The sequence below is a fragment of the Salvelinus alpinus genome, chromosome 25 (genome assembly GCF_045679555.1).
Source record: "Salvelinus alpinus chromosome 25, SLU_Salpinus.1, whole genome shotgun sequence".
NCBI lineage: Eukaryota > Metazoa > Chordata > Actinopteri > Salmoniformes > Salmonidae > Salvelinus > Salvelinus alpinus.
In genome coordinates this window covers 36610051-36634556 of record NC_092110.1, presented here as the reverse complement: position 1 = coordinate 36634556, position 24506 = coordinate 36610051, and the positions used below count along the sequence as shown (strand labels likewise).

The following is a 24506-nucleotide window of genomic DNA, read 5'->3' as shown; positions in this document are numbered from 1 at the left end:
CTAGTCGGGTGGGCGGGTGCGGGCAGCAATCGGTTGAAGAGCATGCATTTAGTTTTACTAGCATTTAAAAGCAGTTGGAGGCCACAGAAGGAGTGTTGTATGGCGTTGAAGCTCGTTTGGAGGTTTGTTAATCTCTGGGATATGTGGGACGGTAGCGTCCCACCTGGCCAACATCCAGTGAAAATGCAGAGCGCCAAATTCAAATAAAATACTATAAAAATTCAACTTTCATGAAATCACACATTCAATATACAAAATTAAAGCTACACTTGTTGTGAATCCAGCCAACGTGTCAGATTTTTAAAATGCTTTATGGCGAAAGCAAACAATGCTATTATCTGAGGACAGCACCCCAGCTAACAATCACAGACCATCATATTTCAACCTTCCAGGCGCGACATGCAGAAATAAAGATATAATTCATGCCTTACCTTTGACGAGCTTCTTCTGTTGGCACTCCACTATGTCCTATAAACATCACAAATGGTCCTTTTGTTCGATTAATTCCGTCGATATATATCCAAAATGTCCATTTATTTGGCGCGTTTGATCCAGAAAATAAACGGTTCCAACTTGCACAACGTGACTACAAAATATCTCAAAAGTTACCTGTAAGCGTTGTCCAAACATTTCAAACTACTTTTGTAATACAACTTTAGGTATTTTTTGACGTAAATAATCGATAAAATTGAAGACGGGATGATCTGTGTTCAATACCGGAGGAAAACAATGTGTAGCATGCTTTCTGGTCACGCGCCTCTAACAAACAGTACACTTCACTGAAGCCTCATTCTGAACATGGCTACTTCTTCATTTCTCAAAGGAAAAACCTCAAACAATTTCTAAAGACTGTTAACATCAAGTGGAAGCGATAGGAACTGCAGGAAGGTCCCTTAGAAATCTGGATTCCCAATGAAACCAATTGAAAAGAGTGACCTAAAAAAAAAAAAAAAGATCTGAATGGTTTGTCCTCGGGGTTTTGCCTGCCAAATAAGTTATGTTATAGTCACAGACATGATTCAAACAGTTTTAGAAAATTCAGAGTGTTTTCTATCCAATACTAATAATAATATGCATATATTAGCATCTGGGACTGAGTAGGAGGCAGTTTACTCTGGGCACACTTTTCATCCAAACGTGAAAAGATGTTTAAGATGGTGATGAAATTACTTTTAAAGAACATCCAGGCATCCTCTAATGACGGGATGAGGTCAATATCAATCCAGGATACCCGGGCCAGGTCGATTAGAAAGGCCTACTCGCAGAATGGTGTTGTCTGCGTAGAGGTGGATCAGAGAATCACCAGCAGCAAGAGCGACATCGTTGATATATACAGAGAAAAGAGTCGGCCTGAGAATTGAACCCTGTGGTACCCCCATAGAGACTGCCAGAGGTCCGGACAACAGGCCCTCCGATTTGACACACTGAACTCTATCTGAGAAGTAGTTGGTGAACCAGGCGAGCAAGTCATTTGAGAAACCAAGGCTGTTGAGTCTGCCGATGAGAATACGGTGATTGGCTGAGTCGAAAGCCGGCCAGGTCGATGAAAACGGCTGCACAGTATTGTCTTTTATTTATGGCGGTTATGATATCGTTTAGTACCTTGAGCGTGGCTGAGGTGCACCCGTGACCAGCTCGGAAACCAGATTGCACAACGGAGAAGGTACGGTGGGATTTGAAATGGTCAGTGATCTGTTTGTAAACTTGGCTTTTGAAGACATTAGAAAGGCAGGGCAGGATGGATATAGGTAGAGTGCCACCTCCTTTTGAAGAGGGGGATGACCGCGGCAGCTTTCCAATCTTTAGGAATCTCGTACGATACGAAAGAGAGGTTGAGCAGACTAGTAATAAGGTTTGCAACAATGGCGGCGGATAATTTTAGAAAGAGAGGGTCCAGATTGTTAAGCCCAGCTGATTTGTACTGGTCCAGGTTTTGTAGCTCTTTCAGAACATCTGCTATCTGGATTTGGGTGAAGGAGAAGCTGGGGAGGCTTGGGCAAGTAGCTGCGGGGGGTGCGGAGCTGTGGGTTGGGGTAGCCAGGAGGAAAGCATTTATTGGTAGTGACAGTGTTTCCTAGCCTCAGTGCAGTGGGCAGCTGGGAGGAGGTGCTCTTATTCTCCATGGACTTTACAGTGTCCCAAAACTTTTTGTAGTTAGAGCTACAGGATGCAAATTTCTGTTTGAAAAAGCTAGCCTTTGCTTTCCTAACTGACTGTTTGTATTGGTTCCTGACTTCCCTGAAAAGTTGCATATCGCGGGGACTATTCGATGCTAGTGCATTACGCCACAGGATGTTTTTGTGCTAGTCGAGGGCAGTCAGGTCTGGAGTGAACCAAGGGCTAAATTAGTTCTTAGTTCTACATTTTTTTTAAAGGGGCATGCTTATTTAAGATGGTGATGAAATTACTTTTAAAGAACATCCAGGCATCCTCTAATGACGGGATGAGGTCAATATCAATCCAGGATACCCGGGCCAGGTCGATTAGAAAGGCCTACTCGCAGAAGTGTTTTAGGGAGTGTTTGACAGTGATGAGGGGTGGTCGTTTGACCGCGGACCCATAACGGATGCAGGCAATGAGGCAGTGATCGCTGAGATCCTGATTGAAAACAGCAGAGGTGTATTTGGAGGGCAAGTTGGTCAGGATAATATCTATGAGGGTGCCCATGTTTACAGATTTAGGGTTGTACCTGGTGGGTTCCTTGATAATTTGTGTGAGATTGAGGGCATTGAGAGTGCTGTGGTCTCCATCTGGTGGAGAGGCCAACTCTTAGAACAATGACCTGTTTGGAGATACAACATTTAAATCCTAAAAAGTATTGTTTTTTAAACTATTGTCTAGTAAAGGTATTCCCAAACCAGGGGTACGCGCAATGCCATCGGGGGTACGCCAAATAAAAATGTGATTCACTTTTTTTTTTAAAGACCCGTTTTCCAACGAGGCTATACATTTGGGTGAGTTTTTTTTCTTGCAGGAGTAGCATCGTTTCACTGCCAAAAATCAAATTGAACCATCTAGTGTTCAGCGAAATAACAACACAATGTCAAATACAGGTAGCCCAGTCAAATAATTAACATCCAATCACATTAACCGTTACTCTCTCGTGGGTTTACCTCTGAGGGTTTAGCGCTTGAACTAGTCACCTCATGCAAGTGCTTGGGAGTATGGCTAGGCGGTACACTGTCGTTCTTTCAGCACAAATCTAGACTTGGTTTCCTCTATCGTATTTGCTGCTCTTTCACCCCAGCTGCCAAACTAACCCTGATTCAGATGACCATCCTACCCATGCTAGATTACAGACGTAATTCACAGATCGGCAGGTAAGGGTGCTCTCGAGCGGCTAGATGTTCTTTACCATTCGGCCATCAGATTTGCCACCAATGCTCCTTATAGGACACATCACTGCACTCTATACTCCTCTGTAAACTGGCCATCTTTGTATACCTGACACAAGACCCACTGGTTGATGCTTATTTATATAACCCTCTTAGGGCCTCCCTCCCCCTATCTGAGATATCTACTGCAGCCCTCCTCCTCCACATACATCACCCGTTCTGCCAGTCACATTCTGTTAAAGGTCCCCAAAGCACACACATCCCAGGGTCCCTCCTCTTTTCAGTTCGCTGCAGCTAGCGACTGGAACGAGCTGCAAAAAACACTCAAGCTGGACAGTTTTATCTCCATCTCTTCATTCAAAGACTCAATCATGGACATTGTTACTGACAATTGTGGCTGCTTCACGTGATGTATTGCTGTCTCTACCTTTTTGCTGTTTGTGCTGTTGTCTGTGCCCAATCATGTTTGTACCCTGTTTTATGCTGCTGCCATGTTGTGTGGCTGCCATGTTGTGTTGTTGTCTTGGGTCTCTCTTTATGTAGTGTTGTGGTGTCTCTCTATATTTTTATTATCCCCGTCCCCGCAGGAGACCTTTTCCTTTTGGTAGGCCGTCATTGTAATTAATTAAGAATTTGTTCTTAACTGACTTGCCAAGTTAAATAAAGGTTACATTTAAAAAAAATGGATTGACTTTCAAGTTTTTAGTTTACGTTTTTTTCAATATGAATGATGAAATAATGTTCCATTCCATCAGGTATCTCGCTACACTTTTATGTGTCATGTGTTGAATATGCAGACAGATGGATTAAAAGTACATTTACATCGTAATACTACCAACTTTCTAGCTCCGCCCACAACTTCTGAAGTTTGTAGCGTTCCCAGAAACCATGGATTGAGTCATTCTTAGTTTTACACTTGAGACATGACTCTGCCGTTGTGCTGTAGAGTTTGTGAATTTTGTATCTTGTATAATATAGTCTTTGTTTTCCTGTATACTGGATTAAGTGTACATTTTGTTGCTCCAACTTTCCCTCCATCAGCTCTTTATAAATCCAATAGTTAATATTTTTTTCTTAGATTGTCAGTTGGATATGAAATCTGCAAGATTCTTTATATCTTCCCTATCGTATAAACATCATTTTCTGACTCAAATAACTTTCCCTCGTGGTTGCTGTGATGGCCAAAAGGTTTTATGTATTTGAAACTATCTACATTAGTCAGTCCAAAATGACTTTATATTTCTGTCATGGAAATAAATGTGTTTCCTGTTACTGAGTCATTTACGGTTTCCATGCCTTTAGTTTTCAATTTATTGATGAATTCTGAAAAACGAACCAAGGATTATTCCATAAAGTGGTGTTTCTCGGCAGTGATATTGGTTCTTGTAAAATAAGTTTCATTTTCCTCCATATCTTTACAGTGTTCTGAACTATGAAGCTGCAGATGGGAAAATTCCTGTCTTGTCCTCAAACTGAAATGTAAGAATGTGATAATTAGATGACACAATGTGATAATTAGATGACAGAATGTGTGTGTGATGTTCGGGCAGAGACACATAGGGCCTATTACATTTAGTCACATTATAATGGAGTCTGATTGATAAATACATTTAATTATTCAATATAATTCTAACTAACTACAGTATTTCAGATGTTAACATATTGAACACTGCTCAGTACAGTGTGTCTGCTTTTAACACATCACTAAGGACTACCTTCAATCAAACCTCCACAACACAAACCACCTAGTTTCTGAACAACCACAAGCTCTTCTATAGGACATGCTTTGAGTGGGAAGGGGAGTTTAGTTAGCCACGGTCTATGTCCTACTCTGACTGAGAGAGCACCTATTTACTTCCTGAAAGGCATACTACTTGTAGTTTACCACCACACGGTCTCATCATTTCGACATAGACAGGAAGTCTAACTTAATCTATATTTTGAAATGAAAACTCTGTTTCTGCTACACATCTGTTGGCTGGAAATCATCACAGGTATCTAAACTCTTCATATCTTTTACATGTAATGAATTCTAGAGTTAAAGGAGGTATACCTCTTGGACTTGGAGGTAACTACTGGGAATCCTGTTGTAAGACTAGTTATTCATCCTTTTGGAACACAAGCCATAGATTGGCATAGATGAGATACTTTGAACATGAGTGATCTGAACACAAACCATAGATGAGATACTTTGAACATGAGTGATCTGAACACAAACCATAGATGAGATACTTAGAACATGAGTGATCTGAACACAAACCATAGATGAGATACTTGAACATGAGTGATCTGAACACAAACCATAGATGAGATACTTAGAACATGAGTGATCTGAACACAAACCATAGATGAGATACTTAGAACATGAGTGATCTGAACACAAACCATAGATGAGATACTTAGAACATGAGTGATCTGAACACAAACCATAGATGAGATACTTAGAACATGAGTGATCTGAACACAAACCATAGATGAGATACTTAGAACATGAGTGATCTGAACACAAGCCATAGATGAGATACTTAGAACATGAGTGATCTGAACACAAGCCATAGATGAGATACTTAGAACATGAGTGATCTGAACACAAGCCATAGATGAGATACTTAGAACATGAGTGATCTGAACACAAACCATAGATGAGATACTTAGAACATGAGTGATCTGAACACAAACCATAGATGAGATACTTAGAACATGAGTGATCTGAACACAAACCATAGATGAGATACTTAGAACATGAGTGATCTGAACACAAACCATAGATGAGATACTTAGAACATGAGTGATCTGAACACAAACCATAGATGAGATACTTTGAACATGAGTGATCTGAACACAAACCATAGATGAGATACTTAGAACATGAGTGATCTGAACACAAACCATAGATGAGATACTTAGAACATGAGTGATCTGAACACAAACCATAGATGAGATACTTAGAACATGAGTGATCTGAACACAAACCATAGATGAGATACTTAGAACATGAGTGATCTGAACACAAACCATAGATGAGATACTTAGAACATGAGTGATCTGAACACAAACCATAGATGAGATACTTAGAACATGAGTGATCTGAACACAAACCATAGATGAGATACTTAGAACATGAGTAATCTGAACACAAACCATAGATGAGATACTTAGAACATGAGTGATCTGAACACAAACCATAGATGAGATACTTTACTTAAAAACATATTTGAGTGATCCTTGTTCTTCTTCTTAACACCTTATTAGAGATGGTAAAAGTTGTAACTGTATCACATAAGAATAAACATTTATTTGGTGCAGGCAACTTCCTGGATAATATAACTGTAAACTATGATTACTGGGCAAGAGTTATGTCCTGAGTCTGGTAAAATACTTTTCAAAAGAAGACCTTGGGTTACTGCCGCCCACATCAGGACTGACTTAAATCCTGTCCAGCATTCCAGCTAACAATGTTTGATTTAAATGTGAACCTGTTCCTCTCTCATTAGGAATCAGGGCAGAACCTTGAGTGGACCAGTATGGGTTGAAGGGGGGTTCAATATGTCTGGCTGTTGCAGAACCTCCTGAGATGATCAAAGGACTTAAATGGAAGACGGGCAGTGATATAATAGTTGATGATAAAGAGATCTCTCCTAAATACAAGGAGAAGGTGGATTATAACTCTGTGAACCATTCTCTGTGTATAAAGAATCTGTTGAAGACAGACAGTACAATGTACATTGTAAGTGCAATTAATCAGAGAGACTGGACATTTTCAACTATCACATACAGACTAAAAGTGCTGGGTGAGTTTTGTGATTTGTTTGTGCTGGTAGTCTTCTTTTTGTTTCTTTAATACAACTGTAGTCTCTAGACCACTCATGAATGTAGGTATCTCTTTCCCAACTCCATTGGTTCTTATAGATCATGTTCCCAAACCAGTCATGGATGTCACATCTCTCTTCAACACAAGTGTGGGACTCTGTGATGTCACAGTGAACTGTTCAGTTAAAGATGTCTGGATGTTGTCTGTCTGTGACAGCGGTCAGTGTACACTGTCACAACAGTCTCCGTCACTAACCGGTGGTAACATGACCATCTCCGTATTGACTGGAAGGATCCAATGTACCGGCAGCAACCACGTCAGCACACAGACCATCTCTCAACCCATGGAGGACTGTCAGTACCATTTAGCCTCCACCTTCACTGTATACCTCCATCACTGTTTAATAACCTAATAATAATATCATATCAATTCAAGTTTAATTCATTGGAATAAATTAAAAAATATGACTAAAGTTTTGACATCCTTATTGTAATTCTTCTCTAGTTAAGATTGGATTAATTCTGTCTGTATGAATCATTGTATGAACACTGTTCTTAATGTGTGTGTGTGTGTGTGTGTGTGTGTGTGTGTGTCCTCAGGTAGTGGTGAGGATGGGAAAGCCTCAGTGTTACCAGTTGACACCATTGTGGGTGGTGTTACTGTTACTGGTATATTACTCCTAGTTGCTGTGTTACTTGGTGTTGGATACATCAAACATACCAGAAGACAGAATGTCCCTAAAGAACAACATTCACTAGAAGAGGTACCTGCTCTGTCATTCATTCATCTATGCATTATACCAGACAATAGTTTTAAATAACAATCATTTTAATCATTTAAATGTTGTAATGTTTCATCTCCAAACAGGTCATTGTTCCAAGAGCTTACAACTCAGTGAACACTTCATCAGGGAGAGAAGAACCACAGCACTCTCCTGACCAGAACCAAAGCCCTCTCCTGTCCAGAACCACACCACTCTCCTGTCCAGAACCACAGCCCTCTCCTGTCCAGAACCACAGCCCTCTCCTGTCCAGAACCACAAAACTCTCCTGACCAGAACCACAGCCCTCTCCTGTCCAGAACCACAGCACTCTCCTGACCAGAACCACAGCACTCTCCTGTCCAGAACCACAGCACTCTCCTGTCCAGAACCACAGCACTCTCCTGTCCAGAACCACAGCCCTCTCCTGTCCAGAACCACAGCCCTCTCCTGTCCAGAACCACAGCACTCTCCTGACCAGAACCACAGCACTCTCCTGTCCAGAACCACAGCACTCTCCTGACCAGAACCACAGCACTCTCCTGTCCAGAACCACATCACTCTCCTGACCAGAACCACAGCAATCTCCTGTCCAGAACCACAGCCCTCTCCTGTCCAGAACCACAGCCCTCTCCTGACCAGAACCACAGCACTCTCCTGACCAGAACCACAGCCCTCTCCTGACCAGAACCACAGCCCTCTCCTGTCCAGAACCACAGAACTCTCCTGTCCAGAACCACAGCACTCTCCTGACCAGAACCACAGCACTCTCCTGTCCAGAACCACAGCACTCTAATGGACAGAACCAGAGATACAGACTGTCTACTTCACTGAGAAGAACCAGCACCAGCAGAACACCTCCAAGTTCAAACAGGAAGTGCATCACCAGACATGAGAGCAGAAGCACAGGAAGTTGGGCCTCTGATGTCACATCATACAGTCATTGGGTTACATCAGTTCTAGACCTTGTACAAAACCCATGGGACATTACACCACCCAGTGGACATGAATAATAGCAGCAGAGTAAACCTCAGGGCTTCATTAATCAACATGTGTCTAGATTCATCAACATGTGTCTAGATTCATTAACGTGTGTCTAGATTCATCAACGTGTGTCTAGATTCATCAACGTGTGTCTAGATTCATCAACGTGTGTCTAGATTCATCAACGTGTGTCTAGATTCATCAACGTGTGTCTAGATTCATCAACGTGTGTCTAGATTCATCAACGTGTGTCTAGATTCATCAACGTGTGTCTAGATTCATCAACGTGTGTCTAGATTCATCAACGTGTGTCTAGATTCATCAACGTGTGTCTAGATTCATCAACGTGTGTCTAGATTCATCAACGTGTGTCTAGATTCATCAACATGTGTCTAGATTCATCAACATGTGTCTAGATTCATCAACATGTGTCTAGATTCATCAACATGTGTCTAGATTCATCAACATGATGTGAAGTTGTTTTATACAACATACATTTCTTCATGACATATGTGTACGTTGCACGAATTCCAATTTGTTGTGGCTAACGTTAGCTAGGCTAGCTAATGTTAGCTATGCAAGGGGTTAAGGTTAGGGTTAGGGGTTAAGGTTAGGGCTAGTTAACATGCTAGCTATGTAGTTAAAGGGTTAGGTTTAGGAGTTAGGTTAAATGGTTAAGGCACGTTATTTAGCTTTTCCTCTAACCACAGCTGCTAGGCACTATTCCTTTATTGGACTCTCCTGTATTTTACAGAAAGAATTTGACTGTTTTTCAATGACAGAGACACATATAAAATGAAGGGGAGACAGAGAGAAGGAGGTACAGAGTAGGTAGGTGCCAGGACTCGTATCAACACAGGCAGGGAAATCTACATGTGCCAAGGCAGCAGCCTTAAACACAAGGCCAAGTTCAGAAACAGGTACTATTTTTAATTAGACAGGATGTGGAGCAATTCCACAACGCATTGTATTGACTGTGTAAACTTGAGGTTGAACAGTGCTGGTTCAATTCATCATTTATTTCAATTCATTGATTCAATTCATCATTTATTCATTGTTTTTTGTAAAAACAGGAACTTAAAAAGTGGGACATTCAACATTCCAAAAACACTACCAAAGTGTGATATTCAGCATTCCAAAACACAAGTTGCATTAAACTGAGACATAGCGATATGACGTTGCCACGACCAGCAGAATGAACCACATAATTTGTAGATAAGTGCGGAGCAAGACGTTGTACTCACAGAGTATATGTTAATGTGTATGGTGTGCTTCACATCAGAACATGCAGAGTTTAGCATCATGCTTCAATGCTCTTCGTTGCTGTGGAAGTCGACCCAACACGGCTCTCCCTTTAAGCGAATACACTGCAGATAATACTACATGAAATATGTTTTACATTTCTGTCCCATGGTATTACAGTCTATCATATAAAATGCTGGTCAACTGGGTGAAGTCCATTTAGTGTTGCTGTCCTGGTTTCTGCACATTGCTGTAAAGTGTTTGTACCTCAGAAGGGCCCAGTGGTTCTGGCCTCACCTCTGCTGAATCATTCACTGAAGTGTCAGCGACTTCAACGATGACTTCCTAAAGATGAGACATTACAATAACATCAAATCTTCATTCAACAAAGATTACAAAGTAAACCAATAAAATGAAAAGGCATTTAACAGGAAGTACCTGAGTTGAGTCATCTTCTTTTGAGGATATCCATCTTTGGACCTTGATGATGGCCATTATGGTGACTGCCAATCCAACACAGACAAACACTGATCGAACAATATTGGCCACAATGGTCCTGACTGATAATGCTGAAGCTTTGGCGTCCTTCTCACCAATACCTGAGATCAGTGGTGGAAAAAGTCCCAATTGTCACACATTAATAAAAGTAAAGATACCTTAATAGAAGATGACTAAAGTAAAAGTGAAAGTCACCCAGATACTACTTGAGTAAAAGTCTAAAAGTGTTTGTTTTTAAATATACTTAAGTATCAAAGTAAATGTATTTGCTAAAATATACTCCATTATCAAAAGTCACGCCCGGTTGCGGCCTGGGCGTGAACCACCAGAGTCTCTGGGTTCACGCCCAGGCTCTGTCGCAGCCGGCCGCAACCGGGAGGTCCGTGGGGCGACGCACAATTGGCATAGCGTCGTCCGGGTTAGGGAGGGTTTGGCCGGTAGGGATATCCTTGTCTCAGTATGTAAAAATGTAATAAAATGTATGCACTCTACTGTAAGTCGCTCTGGATAAGAGCGTCTGCTAAATGACTAAAATGTAAAATGTAAAATGTAAAAGTATAAATCACTTCAAATGTCTTATATAAAACAAACCTGATTTTTATATAAAACAAACCATGATTTTCTTGTTTTTTCTTTGTTTACGGATAGCCAGGGGCACAGTCCAACACTCAGACATCATTTACAAATGAAGCAGGTGTGTTTAGTGAGTCCACCAGATCAGAGGCAGTAAGGATGACTAATTGACTTAGTCATCAAAACATTGGGTGTTTATGAGCTGGCTCTAAATAAATAAAAATACTAAGCATATAACTTTGACATCCTGTGGATATATTTTTACAATGTATGATATCGCATCATATAGTATTAAACAATGACAGAGGTATTACAGAATGACTGTACAATATCAACATGAGGTTCAGCTTCTAACCTCACAGGTAGATCCTGAAATGAATGCTAGAATGGGACTTACATATGTCCTCCATGGGTTGAGAGATGGTCTGTGTGCTGACGTGGTTGCTGCTGGTGCATTGGATAGTCCCGTTGCCATTGGAGATGATGATGTTGACCCCAGACAGAGACAGTAACTGTTGTGACAGTGTACACTGACCGCTGCCACAGACAGACAACATCCAGCCATCTTTAACTGAACAGTTCACTGTGACATCACAGAGTCCCACACTTGTGTTGAAGAGAGATGTGACATCCATGACTGGTTTGGGAACATGATCTATAAGAACCAATGGAGTTGGGAAAGAGATACCTACATTCATGAGTGGTCTAGAGACTACAGTTGTATTAAAGAAACAAAAATAAGACTACCAGCACAAACAATGCATAAAACTCACCCAGCACTTTTAGTCTGTATGTGATAGATGAATCTGTCCAGTCTCTCTGATTAATTGCACCTACCATGTACATTCTACTGTCTGTGTTTAACAGATTCTTTATACACAGAGAATGGTTCACAGAGTTATAATCCACCTTTTCCTTGTATTTAGGACCAGAACCACAGCCCTCTCCTGACCAGAACCACAGAACTCTCCTGTCCAGAACCACAGCACTCTAATGGACAGAACCAGAGATACAGACTGTCTACTTCACTGAGAAGAACCAGCACCAGCAGAACACCTCCAAGTTCAAACAGGAAGCGCATCACCAGACATGAGAGCAGAAGCACAGGAAGTTGGGCCTCTGATGTCACGTCATACAGTCATTGGGTTACATCAGTACAAGACGTTACTCAGAAACTGGGACATTCACCTCAGGGCTTCATTCATCAACGTGTGTCTAGATTCATCAACATGATGTGAAGTTGTTTTATACAAAACCTTTATATTTACTAGAATGTGGTATCATTATACCATAGAGCCACATTTTTCCAGATTTGTGGCCAATTCTAAATTAACCCCTAGTTCAGCCTTACGTTCTTTAAATTGTAGAATCAGATAGTTGTACCAATCACCAATAATATGGTATTAGTTCCACCTACCCATCATTGTTGTGTATTTGAAAGGGCAGACTTGACCTCATTAGGCCACCGTAGATGGATTCTTTGAAAAAAAATTATCTATCAAGACAAAGGAGATGATCGTGGACTACAGGAAAAGGAGGGCCGAACACGCCCCCATTCACAATCGACAGAGCTGTAGTGGAGTGGGTCGAGAGCTTCAAGTTCCTTGATGTCCACATCACCAACAAACTATCATGGTCCAAACACACCAAGACAGTCGTGAAGAGGGCACGACAACACCTTTTCCCCCTCGGGAGACTGAAAAGATTTGGCATGGGTCCCCAGATACTCAAAAATTTCTATAACTGCATCATCGAGAGCATCCTGAGAGGTTGCATCACCGTCTGATATGGCAACTGCTCGGTATCCGACCGTAAGGTGCTACAGAGGGTAGTGCGTACGGTCCAGTACATCACTGGGGCAAAGCTTCTTGCCATCCTGGTCCTCTATACTAGGCGGTGTCTGAGGAAGGCCCAAGTCACCCTAGTCATAGACTGTTCACTCTGCTACTGCATGGCAAGCGTTATCGGAGCACCAAGTCCAGGTCCAAAAAGCTCCTTAACAGCTTCTACCCCCACGCCATAAGACTGCTGAACAATTTATCAAATTGCCACCCGGACTATTTGCATCGACACCCCCCTCCCCCCTTTGTTTTTACACTGCTGCTACTCGCTGTACAAGTTACCTTGACTAACCTGTACCCCCACACATTGACTCGGTACCGGTACCCCCTGTATACAGCCTCGTTATTGTTATTTTGTGTTACTTTTTTATCTTTTTAACTTTATTTAGTAAATATTTTCTTAACTTTATTTTCTTAAAACTGCATTGTTGGTTAAGGGCTTGTAAGTAAGCCTCTCACTGTAAGATCTACACCTGTTGTTTTCGGCACATGTGACAAATAAAATTTGATTTGATCGAGCCATCAAATGAAAACGTCCTTTTTACATCAGTCATCTTTTTAACTGGAACACAAGTATTTACGGTGCATTCGGAAAGTATTCAGACCCCTTGACATTTTACACATTTTGTTACCTTACAGCCTTATTCTAAAATTGATCAAATAATTTCCCCCCTCATCAATCTACACACACTACCCCATAATGTCGAAGCAAAAACAGGTTTGTAGAAATTGTGTCAAATGTATTTAAAAAAAACAACTGATATCACATTATAAGTATTCAGACCCTTTCCTCAGTACTTTGTTGAAGCACCTTTGGCAGTCATTACAGCATCAAATCTTCTTTGGTATGATGCTACAAGCTTGGCACACCTGTATTTGAGGTGTCTCCCATTCTTCTTTGTAGATCCTCTCAAGCTCTGTCAGGTTGGATGGGGGAACTTCGCTGCACAGCTATTTTCAGGTCTCTCCAGAGATGTTCGATCGTGTTCAAGTCCAGGCTCTGTCTGGGGCACTCAAGGACATTCAGAGACTTGTCCCGAAGCCACTCCTGCGTTGTCTTGGATGTGTGCTTGGGGTCGTTGTTCTGTTAGAAGGTGAACCTTCACCCCTGTCTGACATTCAGAGCGCTGTGGAGCAGGTTGTCATCTTTCTCTCTATCGAGACTAGTCTCCCAGTCCCTGCCGCTGAAAAACATCCCCACAGCATGATGCTGCCACCCCCATGCTTCACCGCAGGGATGGTGCCAGGTTTCCTCCAGACGTGACGCTTGGCATTCAGGTCAAAGAGTTCAATATTGATGTCATCAGACCAGATAAAGGACTCTCAGACCATGAGAAACAAGATTATGTGCCTTTTTGCAAACTCCAATCGGGCTGCCTTTTACTGAGGAGTGGCTTCCATCTGGCCTCTCTACCATAAAGGCCTGAGTGGTGGAGTGCTGCAGAGATGGTTGTTCCTTCTGGAAGGTTCTCCCATCTCCACAGAGGAACTCTGGAGCATTGCCTTGGTCACCTTCCTGACCAAAGCCCTTCTCCCCCCATTGCTCAGTTGGCTGGGTGGAGTTTGGCTGGGCGGCCAGCTCTTGGAAGAGTCTTGGTGGTTCCTAACTTCTTTCATTTAAGAATGATGGAGGCCACTGTGTTGTTGGGGACCTTCAATATTGCAGAAATGTTTTGGTACCCTTCCCCAGATCTGTGCCTCGACACAATCTTGTTTCAGAGCTCTACGGACAATTCCTTCGACCTAATGGCCTGGTTTTTGCTCTGACATACACTGTCAACTGTGAGACCTTATATAGACAGGTGTGTATCTTTCCAAATCATGTCCAATCAATTGAACTTACCGTGGGCTCTAATCAAGATGGAGAAACATCTCAAGGATGATCAGTGGAAACAGGATGCACCTGAGCTCAATTTCGAGTCTCATAGCAAAGGGTCTGAATACTTATGTCAAAAAGTTATTTCTGTTTTTAATTTTGAATAAATTAGCAAACATTTCGAAAAACCTGTTTTCGCTTTGTCGTTATGGGGTATTGTGTGAAGATTGATGAGGAAATCAATTTATGTAATCATTTTTATAATAGGGCTGTAACGTAACAAAATGTAGAAAATGGGAAGGGGTCTAAATACTTTCCTAATGTTTGATCTCTGTACCAATAACCTGATACTTTTTACTGTGTCTTGTCCTTCCTCTGAAGATGGAAGATACCTGTATATTGTTGGAACAGAGATGTTAAAAGTATACTTCATTCTTCTGTGGGACTTGAACAGGGCAATCTAGGATTCATTAAACAACAAAGCGGTCACAATAGCGTTAGGAATGAGACTATTTAATAGGATCTCTATGGTGGTCACCCCGTCACTTGTTAGGTAAACAATTGTAATGAAACAGCAGGGGGCAGGTCTCGAACCCTCGACCTTCTAGCCCGAGGTCCGGCGTGCTATCGACTGCTCGTGCGGCAGAGTCGATTTCCGCGCTTATAAACCCAGAGTCGTTACAATAGTAATTAGTTGCAAGGTAGCTAATTAGCTAAAATGCTAAAGTTATCCATGATGAGATTCAAACCCATAACCTCTGGGTTGCTAGATGTTTGAGTTATACACCCAACCATCCTCCCTCCTATCGTTTCTGTCTTAAATAACTTACTGTTATTTATCTGTGATTGAAATGCTCTGTGTACAAAATAGTGTACTGCACATGAAAAATACACTTCTCTTGTGCCTGTCACAAATGTCTACTTCACAATAATCTGTGATACTGCGTTGCAACACCCTCCGAGTCATTCACATTGTTCCAGTGGGAGAGCAGATTCGTACTGTTCACTTTCCTTTTGTCTCACATGTACACATCCAGACTGATTCAGACACAGTTTTAGAATTAACAAATAGATGGAGAATAACATCAATTTATTGTGTGTAATGTATGTTTGTGTGTGTTCAAGTTTGTGTAAAATACTATAAAGTATGAGTAGTAGGAAATAAAATCTTAATTTATATGTATATTTTGTAAATGCTACAAGTACATTGAAAGTGACCAAGTTATTTAGCTTTTCCTCTAACCACAGCTGCTAGGCACTATTCCTTTATTGGACTCTCCTGTATTTTACAGAAAGAATTTGACTGTTTTTCAATGACAGAGACACATATAAAATGAAGGGGAGACAGAGAGAAGGAGGTACAGAGTAGGTAGGTGCCAGGACTCGTATCAACACAGGCAGGGAAATCTACATGTACCAAGGCAGCAGCCTTAAACACAAGGCCAAGTTCAGAAACAGGTACTATTTTTAATTGGACAGGATGTGGAGCAATTCCACAACGCATTGTATTGACTGTGTAAACTTGAAGTTGAACAGTGCTGGTTCAATTAATCATTTATTTCAATTAATTGATTTAATTAATAATTTATTCATTTTTGGGGGGTAAAAACAAGAACTTAAAAAGTTTGACATTCAACATTCCAAAAACACAAGTTGCATTAAACTGAGACTTAGCGATATGACGTTGCCACGACCAGCAGAATGAACCACAGAATTTGTAGATAAGCGCGGAGCAAGACGTTGAACTCACAGAACCACAGCACTCTCCTGACCAGAACCACGGCACTCTCCTGTCCAGAACCACGGCACTCTCCTGTCCAGAACCACGGCACTCTCCTGTCCAGAACCACGGCACTCTCCTGTCCAGAACCACGGCACTCTCCTGTCCAGAACCACGGCACTCTCCTGTCCAGAACCACGGCACTCTCCTGTCCAGAACCACGGCACTCTCCTGTCCAGAACCACGGCACTCTCCTGTCCAGAACCACGGCACTCTCCTGTCCAGAACCACGGCACTCTCCTGACCAGAACAAGGAGCACATCTGAAATTGTTTTCATGTAAGTACAGTTTTCCTCCACTTTCTTTCTCCGGTCCTTATTGATGACATCTAACATGGAGGAGTTGCTGTCAATAGCCCTTTGATGCTGATTCCAAGCATACATAGCATTGATATGATGCTCTGCCTTCGAATGGAGCTTAAACCCAGAATCTTTAAAACAGCGCCCTTTTCCAGTTACAAAAACCTGACTGTGATGTGAAGGCAGATTCAGGTGTTTTGGGCAGAGAAAAATGCCTACAGGTGAAACAATAAATCCAATCTTGACTTACAGAATATTCAAGCCATGAATTGTCCTCATACCAGGAGCTGTTGAAAGCCCTTTTCCTAGTAGCATGCTGAGTTCTGGGAAATGTTTTCAAACACAGCTGTACAGGACCCTCTTCTCTGGATCTTGAAGTGTCTGAAATACACATGAAATAATGTGTCATATCTCTATGGAAATGTATAATTAAGGGATCAACAAGATTAGATACTAACAGCTGCTAACTAAAATGTGTAGTTTAAGGTATAGGTCTGGCCCACCATTGGGTCCTGTTGGAAAAGCATATCTGGTACTTGATGCAGTTGGGAGGAGCACGATGACATCTCCTGGCAGCTCTGGCTCACTGTCTTGCTCAGAGCCAGAGGTCTCTGTGTCATCCCTTGAGACATCTATTACATTGCAATAACACAAGAACCATTAGTGTGTCATCAAAATAAAAATGCCACAGCCATCAAAACAAGAACACACATGAATCAACAACCAACATTTTAAAGTGAGGCTTTATCTGACAAAATCATCTATTACAAGCTGAAGCTAAACTTAAATTCTGAACTGGGCATGTGAATGACTGCCTGGTAGATGCTCTGACCTGGTGGTGGTAGACTGGGTCCTTGTGAAGTCTGACCACACTGACTCTGACTAGCCTCATAGGGAGCTGCTCTGACCTGGTGGTGGTAGACTGGGTCCTTGTGAAGTCTGACCACACTGACTCTGACTAGCCTCATAGGGAGCTGCTCTGTGTTCTGTTTGCACCTTATCTGCCTGTTTGTGCTTCTTTAAAAAGAAGTCTGATATCTCTCCCTTTCTTTTCATGTTTAATTGACCCTGTGCAAAAATAAGACAGTCTATGGTTACATCTAAGCATCCAATTACCCACATTTTAGTCCAATCTCAATCTTAATTACAAATCACATTATCATAACTGTACCTTAAAATCAACTACCAGCCTAAGTTACTAATTAGATCATGGCTAGCCCTACTCTGCAGTAAGTAACTTAGCTAGCTATAATTTCATACACCTTTCGAATCAGTTTAGAAGTCACGTGTGCCGAATACAACAGAGTTACAGTTACTTACAGTGAAATGCAACTTACAAGCTCTAACCAACAATGCAAAAAAGGTATTAGGTGAACAATAGGTAAGTAAAGAAATAAAAACAACAATAAAAAGACAGTGAAAAATAACAGTAGCGAGGCTACATACAGGCACCGGTTAGTCGGGCTGATTGAGGTAGTATGTACATGTAGATATGGTTAAAGTGACTATGCATACATGATGAACAGAGAGTAGCAGTAGCGTAAAGGAGGGGTTGGCGGGTGGTGGGACACAATGTAGATAGCCCGGTTAGCCAATGTGCGGGGGGGGGGGGGGGGGGGGGGGCACTCGTTGGTCGTGCCAATTGAGGTAGTATGTACATGAATGTAAAGTTAAAGTGACTATGCATATATGACAAACAGAGAGTAGCAGCAGCGTAAAAGAGGGGTTGGGTGGGCACACAATGCAAACAGTCCGGGTAGCCATTTGATTACCTGTTCAGGAGTCTTATGGCTTGGTGATAGAAACTGTTGAGAAGCCTTTTTGTCCTAGACTTGGTGTAACGGATGTGAAATGGCTAGCTAGTTAGCGGTGGTGCGCGCTAATAGCCTTTCAATCGGTGACGTCACTTGCTCTGAGACCTTGAAGTAGTGGTTCCCCTTGCTCTGCAAGAGCCGCAGCTTTTGTGGAGCGATGGGTAACGATGCTTCGTGGGTGACTGTTGTTGATGTGTGCAGAGGGTCCCTGGTTCGCGAGGGGACGGACTAAAGTTAATACTGTTACATTGGCACTCCGGTACCGCTTGCCATGCGGTAGTAGAGAGAACAGTCTATGACTGGGGTGGCTGGGGTCTTTGACAATTTTTAGGGATTTCCTCTGACACGACAGCAAACAGGCTATCTGCGAATTGTGGTAATCTTTTGAGTAACGTTAACAGATTGATAATAACAATTGTTGGTTTTGAGTTAATGGATTTCAAATGGCTGAATGTTAACTTGCTGAACACGGACAGCTGTAACCTACTAGTTACCCCACATTCAGTGTTGCCAACTCCTCAGTAAGGACAGTAACTATTGGCTGTCCTAAATGACGTCATCGCCTAATTTGCGTAATTGGCCATGTGCATGTAATTGTCATGGACGCTGTAAGAGAGAGGAATAACGTCGTGGGAGAGACAAAAAGGAGTAAAAAACACCCTAAATATGTTTAGAACTACAAATGAACTTTCTTCTGTTGATTCAGTTTTTTTTATGTCACAATTCCAACCCTCCTCCTTTATCCGGGCTTGGTACCGGCAAAAGTGACCCAAAAGAGACACTGTCGGAGTTACCTAGTTTTTTATTTTAGTTCTTTACATTTACATCCCGCCCTAAATCTAAGCCAGGGAGGAAATCAGTTACGGCGGCTTCCCGCATGCACGATTCATTTGCAGTCTGGACGCGGAGGGGTGAACATCTCCTGCTCTGACTGCAGCGAGAGGACTGGGCCGTCTGTGAGTGCTTTGGGACGGTGTGGGGCCCACGGCAGCACCCGCTGCTCGTTGAGAATAGTAAGAACGATACGTGCTTTCACGTCATTGTCTCCAATAACACCAGAAAAAGTCGCTAGATTTGTCGATAGTCTCTTTTTTGAAAAGGTGTCGCTAGAGGGGTCTGAATACTCGCTTAATATAGCGACTAAGTCGCTAAATTGGCAACACTGCCCACATTAGCTAAACATTCGTATACTGTAACTTACGACACTGCACTGTATATGCGTGTATTACTAGCACAGATGTAAACATAATCAGATACGAGATCGGTTCCCAATTTAGCCTTAACATTAACTGTCTGTTAATGGAGCCAAAGGTCTAACGTTAACTTACACAGCGACAACTGCCTTGATCAGGGGCAGAACGACAGATTTTTACCTTGTCAGCTCGGTGATTTGATGTCGGTTACCGGCCCAACGCTGTAACCCACAAGGCTACCTGCCTCCCCGGAAATCACCTGCGTTGGCCGGAAATCACCTGCCTTGGCCGGGAACCAATCAACAGTAAGTATTGTTCAGGCCTGATTCTGAAGAGGTGTGGTTTGAAGTCGCAGTAAACTATATTAAGCAGCATTATTCAGCGACCGCACCCTGAAAGACGAAGAGAAACTTCATCTCTCAAAAGGAATATGAATATTCTGGGGTTTCTTCTCATTTTAAGGCTATGCATCACCATAGGTAACCTATTCATTGTATTGTGTGAAGACATCTCTTTTGATATTGGAATTAAACTGTAGAATGTAAACTTTGTGCACATAACATGGATAAATGGAAAAGTTTTGATTTTAGGCAGCAAATGACTTACTGATTTAATATGTACATTAATGACTGTCAGTGAAATACTAAATGTGATCTTGGTCCTCTCTCATTAGGAATCAGGGCAGAACCTTTAGTGGACCAGTATGGGTTGAAGGGGGGTTCAATATGTCTGGCTGTTGCAGAACCTCCTGAGATGATCAAAGGACTTAAATGGATGAAGGACAGTGATGTAATATTTGGAGACAAAGAGATCTCTCCTAAATACAAGGAGAAGGTGGACTATAACAATGATAACCATTCTCTGTGTATTAAGAATCTAATGGAAACTGACAGTGGAATTTACATGGCAAACTATCAAATAAGTTGGGAAGAATCAACTACTACATATAGACTGTTAGTGGAGGGTGAGTTATCTGCTGAGTTTTCTGCTGTACATTTAATGTGTCTGATCAGGTTCAATAATGAATGTAGGCCTAATAATTATCTGTCTCTTCTTTGGATCTTAAAACTGTCTCTTATAGATCATGTTCCCAAACCAGTCATGGATGTCACATCTCTCTTCAACACAAGTGTGGGACTCTGTGATGTCACAGTGAACTGTTCAGTTAAAGATGTCTGGATGTTGTCTGTCTGTGACAGCGGTCAGTGTACACTGTCACAACAGTCTCCGTCACTAACCGGTGGTAACATGACCATCTATGTATTGACTGGAAGGATCCAATGTACCAGCAGCAACCACGTCAGCACACAGACCATCTCTCAACCCATGGAGGACTGTCAGTACCATTTAGCCTCCACCTTCACTGTATACCTCCATCACTGTTTAATAACCTACTAATAATATCATATCAATTCAAGTTTAATTCATTGGAATAAAATAAAAAATATGACTAAAGTTTTGACATCATTATTGTAATTCTTCTCTAGTTAAGATTGGATTAATTCTGCCTGAAACTATCATCTTATGAACACTGTGTGTGTGTGTGTGTGTGTGTCCTCAGGTAGTGGTGAGGATGGGAAAGCCTCAGTGTTACCAGTTGCCACCATTGTGGGTGGTGTTACTGGTATATTACTCCTAGTTGCTGTGTTACTTGGTATTGGATACATCAAACATACCAGAAGACAGAAAATCACTAAAGAACAACATTCACTAAAAGAGGTACCTGCTCTGTCATTCATTCATATATGCATTATACTAGACAATAGATTTAAATAACAATCATTTTAATCATTTAAATGTTGTAATGTTTCATCTCCAAACAGGTCATTGTTCCAAGAGCTTACAACTCAGTGAACACTTCACCAGGGAGAGAAGAACCACAGCCCTCTCCTGTCCAGAACCACAGCCCTCTCCTGACCAGAACCACAGCACTCTCCTGTCCAGAACCACAGCCCTCTCCTGTCCAGAACCACACCACTCTCCTGACCAGAACCACAGCACTCTCCTGACCAGAACCACAGCACTCTCCTGTCCAGAACCACAGCAATCTCCTGACCAGAACCACAGCACTCTCCTTTCCAGAACCACAGCACTCTCCTGACCAGAACCACAGCACTCTCCTGACCAGAACCACAGCACTCTCCTGTCCAGAACCACAGCACTCTCCTGACCAGAACCACACCACTCTCCTGTCCAGAACCACAGCACTCTCCTGTCCAGAACCACAGCACTCTCCTGTCCAGAACCACAGCACTCTCCTGCCCAGAACCACAGCACTCTCCTAACCAGAACCACATCACTCTCCTGTCCAGAATCACAGCACTCTCCTGAGATACAGACTGTCTACTTCACTGAGAAGAACCAGCACCAGCAGAACACCTCCAAGTTCAAACAGGAAGCGCATCACCAGACATGAGAGCAGAAGCACAGGAAGTTGGGCCTCTGATGTCACGTCATACAGTCATTGGGTTACATCAGTACAAGACGTTACTCAGAAACTGGGACATTCACCTCAGGGCTTCATTCATCAACGTGTGTCTAGATTCATCAACATGATGTGAAGTTGTTTTATACAAAACCTTTATATTTACTAGAATGTGGTATCATTATACCATAGAGCCACATTTTTCCAGATTTGTGGCCAATTCCAAATTAACCCCTAGTTCAGCCTTACGTTCTTTAAATTGTATAATCAGATAGTTGTACCAATCACCAATAATATGGTATTAGTTCCACCTACCCATCATTGTTGTGTATTTGAAAGGGCAGACTTGACCTCATTAGGCCACCGTAGATGGATTCTTTGAAAAAAAATTATCTATCAAGACAAAGGAGATGATCGTGGACTACAGGAAAAGGAGGGCCGAACACGCCCCCATTCACATCGACAGGGCTGTAGTGGAGCGGGTCGAGAGCTTCAAGTTCCTTGGTGTCCACATCACCAACAAACTATCATGGTCCAAACACACCAAGACAGTCGTGAAGAGGGCACGACAACACCTTTTCCCCCTTGGGAGACTGAAAAGATTTGGCATGGGTCCCCAGATACTCAAAAAGTTCTATAACTGCATCATCGAGAGCATCCTGAGCGGTTGCATCACCGTCTGATATGGCAACTGCTCGGTATCCGACCGTAAGGTGCTACAGAGGGTAGTGCGTACGGTCCAGTACATCACTGGGGCCAAGCTTCTTGCCATCCTGGTCCTCTATACTAGGCGGTGTCTGAGGAAGGCCCAAGTCACCCTAGTCATAGACTGTTCACTCTGCTACTGCATGGCAAGCGGTATCGGAGCACCAAGTCTAGGTCCAAAAAGCTCCTTAACAGCTTCTACCCCCACGCCATAAGACTGCTGAACAATTTATCAAATTGCCACCCGGACTATTTGCATCGACACCCCCCTCCCCCCTTTGTTTTTACACTGCTGCTACTCGCTGTACAAGTTACCTTGACTAACCTGTACCCCCACACATTGACTCGGTACCGGTACCCCCTGTATACAGCCTCGTTATTGTTATTTTGTGTTACTTTTTTATCTTTTTAACTTTATTTAGTAAATATTTTCTTAACATTATTTTCTTAAAACTGCATTGTTGGTTAAGGGCTTGTAAGTAAGCCTCTCACTGTAAGATCTACACCTGTTGTTTTCGGCACATGTGACAAATAAAATTTGATTTGATCGAGCCATCAAATGAAAACGTCCTTTTTACATCAGTCATCTTTTCAACTGGAGCACAAGTATTTACGGTGCATTCGGAAAGTATTCAGACCCCTTGACTTTTTACACATTTTGTTGCCTTATTCTAAAATTGATCAAATCATTTTTCCCCTCATCAATCTACACACTACCCCATAATGTCGAAGCAAAAACAGGTTTGTAGAAATTGTGTCAAATGTATTTAAAAAAAAAAAAAACTGATATCACATTATAAGTATTCAGACCCTTTCCTCAGTACTTTGTTGAAGCACCTTTGGCAGTCATTACAGCATCAAATCTTCTTTGGTATGATGCTACAAGCTTGGCACACCTGTATTTGAGGTGTCTCCCATTCTTCTTTGCAGATCCTCTCAAGCTCTGTCAGGTTGGATGGGGGAACTTTGCTGCACAGCTATTTTCAGGTCTCTCCAGAGATGTTCGATCGTGTTCAAGTCCAGGCTCTGTCTGGGGCACTCAAGGACATTCAGAGACTTGTCCCGAAGCCACTCCTGCGTTGTCTTGGATGTGTGCTTGGGGTCGTTGTTCTGTTAGAAGGTGAACCTTCACCCCTGTCTGACATTCAGAGCGCTGTGGAGCAGGTTGTCATCTTTCTCTCTATCGAGACTAGTCTCCCAGTCCCTGCCGCTGAAAAACATCCCCACAGCATGATGCTGCCACCCCCATGCTTCACCGCAGGGATGGTGCCAGGTTTCCTCCAGACGTGACGCTTGGCATTCAGGTCAAAGAGTTCAATATTGATGTCATCAGACCAGATAAAGGACTCTCAGACCATGAGAAACAAGATTATGTGCCTTTTTGCAAACTCCAAGCGGGCTGCCTTTTACTGAGGAGTGGCTTCCATCTG

At 42.3% G+C, this 24506-nt stretch overlaps 1 protein-coding gene and 2 long non-coding RNA genes across 5 annotated transcripts; 2 read left to right on the top strand and 1 right to left on the bottom strand.

The window, feature by feature from the left end:
- Positions 1-5283: 5283 nt before the first annotated feature.
- On the top strand, positions 5284-9316 carry LOC139553876 (uncharacterized). Its single transcript, XR_011670745.1, has 4 exons — positions 5284-5329; positions 6830-7499; positions 7746-7909; positions 8014-9316. It is a non-coding gene; the product is annotated as an uncharacterized lncRNA (long non-coding RNA).
- A 483-nt stretch (positions 9317-9799) lies between these two features.
- Positions 9800-20197, bottom strand: LOC139553877 (uncharacterized). Of its 2 annotated transcripts, none has more exons than XR_011670747.1 (4): positions 20127-20197; positions 11601-11858; positions 10571-10731; positions 9800-10477 (listed from the first exon to the last, which is right to left on the bottom strand). It is a non-coding gene; the product is annotated as an uncharacterized lncRNA (long non-coding RNA). The 2 variants fall into 2 exon arrangements; XR_011670746.1 differs by lacking the exon at positions 20127-20197 and adding an exon at positions 11977-12126 and having other exon boundaries at positions 11601-11840.
- Positions 19570-23636, top strand: LOC139553875 (uncharacterized). 2 transcript variants are annotated; one of them, XR_011670744.1, is made up of 6 exons: positions 19570-19766; positions 20105-20251; positions 20620-20910; positions 21028-21282; positions 21508-21665; positions 21770-23636. XR_011670744.1 is itself a non-coding variant. In XM_071366628.1 (5 exons), exons 1-5 carry the CDS (start codon positions 20377-20379, stop codon positions 21953-21955), a joined length of 939 nt encoding a protein of 312 aa, XP_071222729.1. In that variant the 5' UTR covers positions 20351-20376; the 3' UTR covers positions 21956-23636. The 2 variants fall into 2 exon arrangements, 1 of the variants encoding a protein (XP_071222729.1); XM_071366628.1 differs by lacking the exons at positions 19570-19766; positions 20105-20251 and adding an exon at positions 20351-20425.
- Positions 23637-24506: the final 870 nt, after the last annotated feature.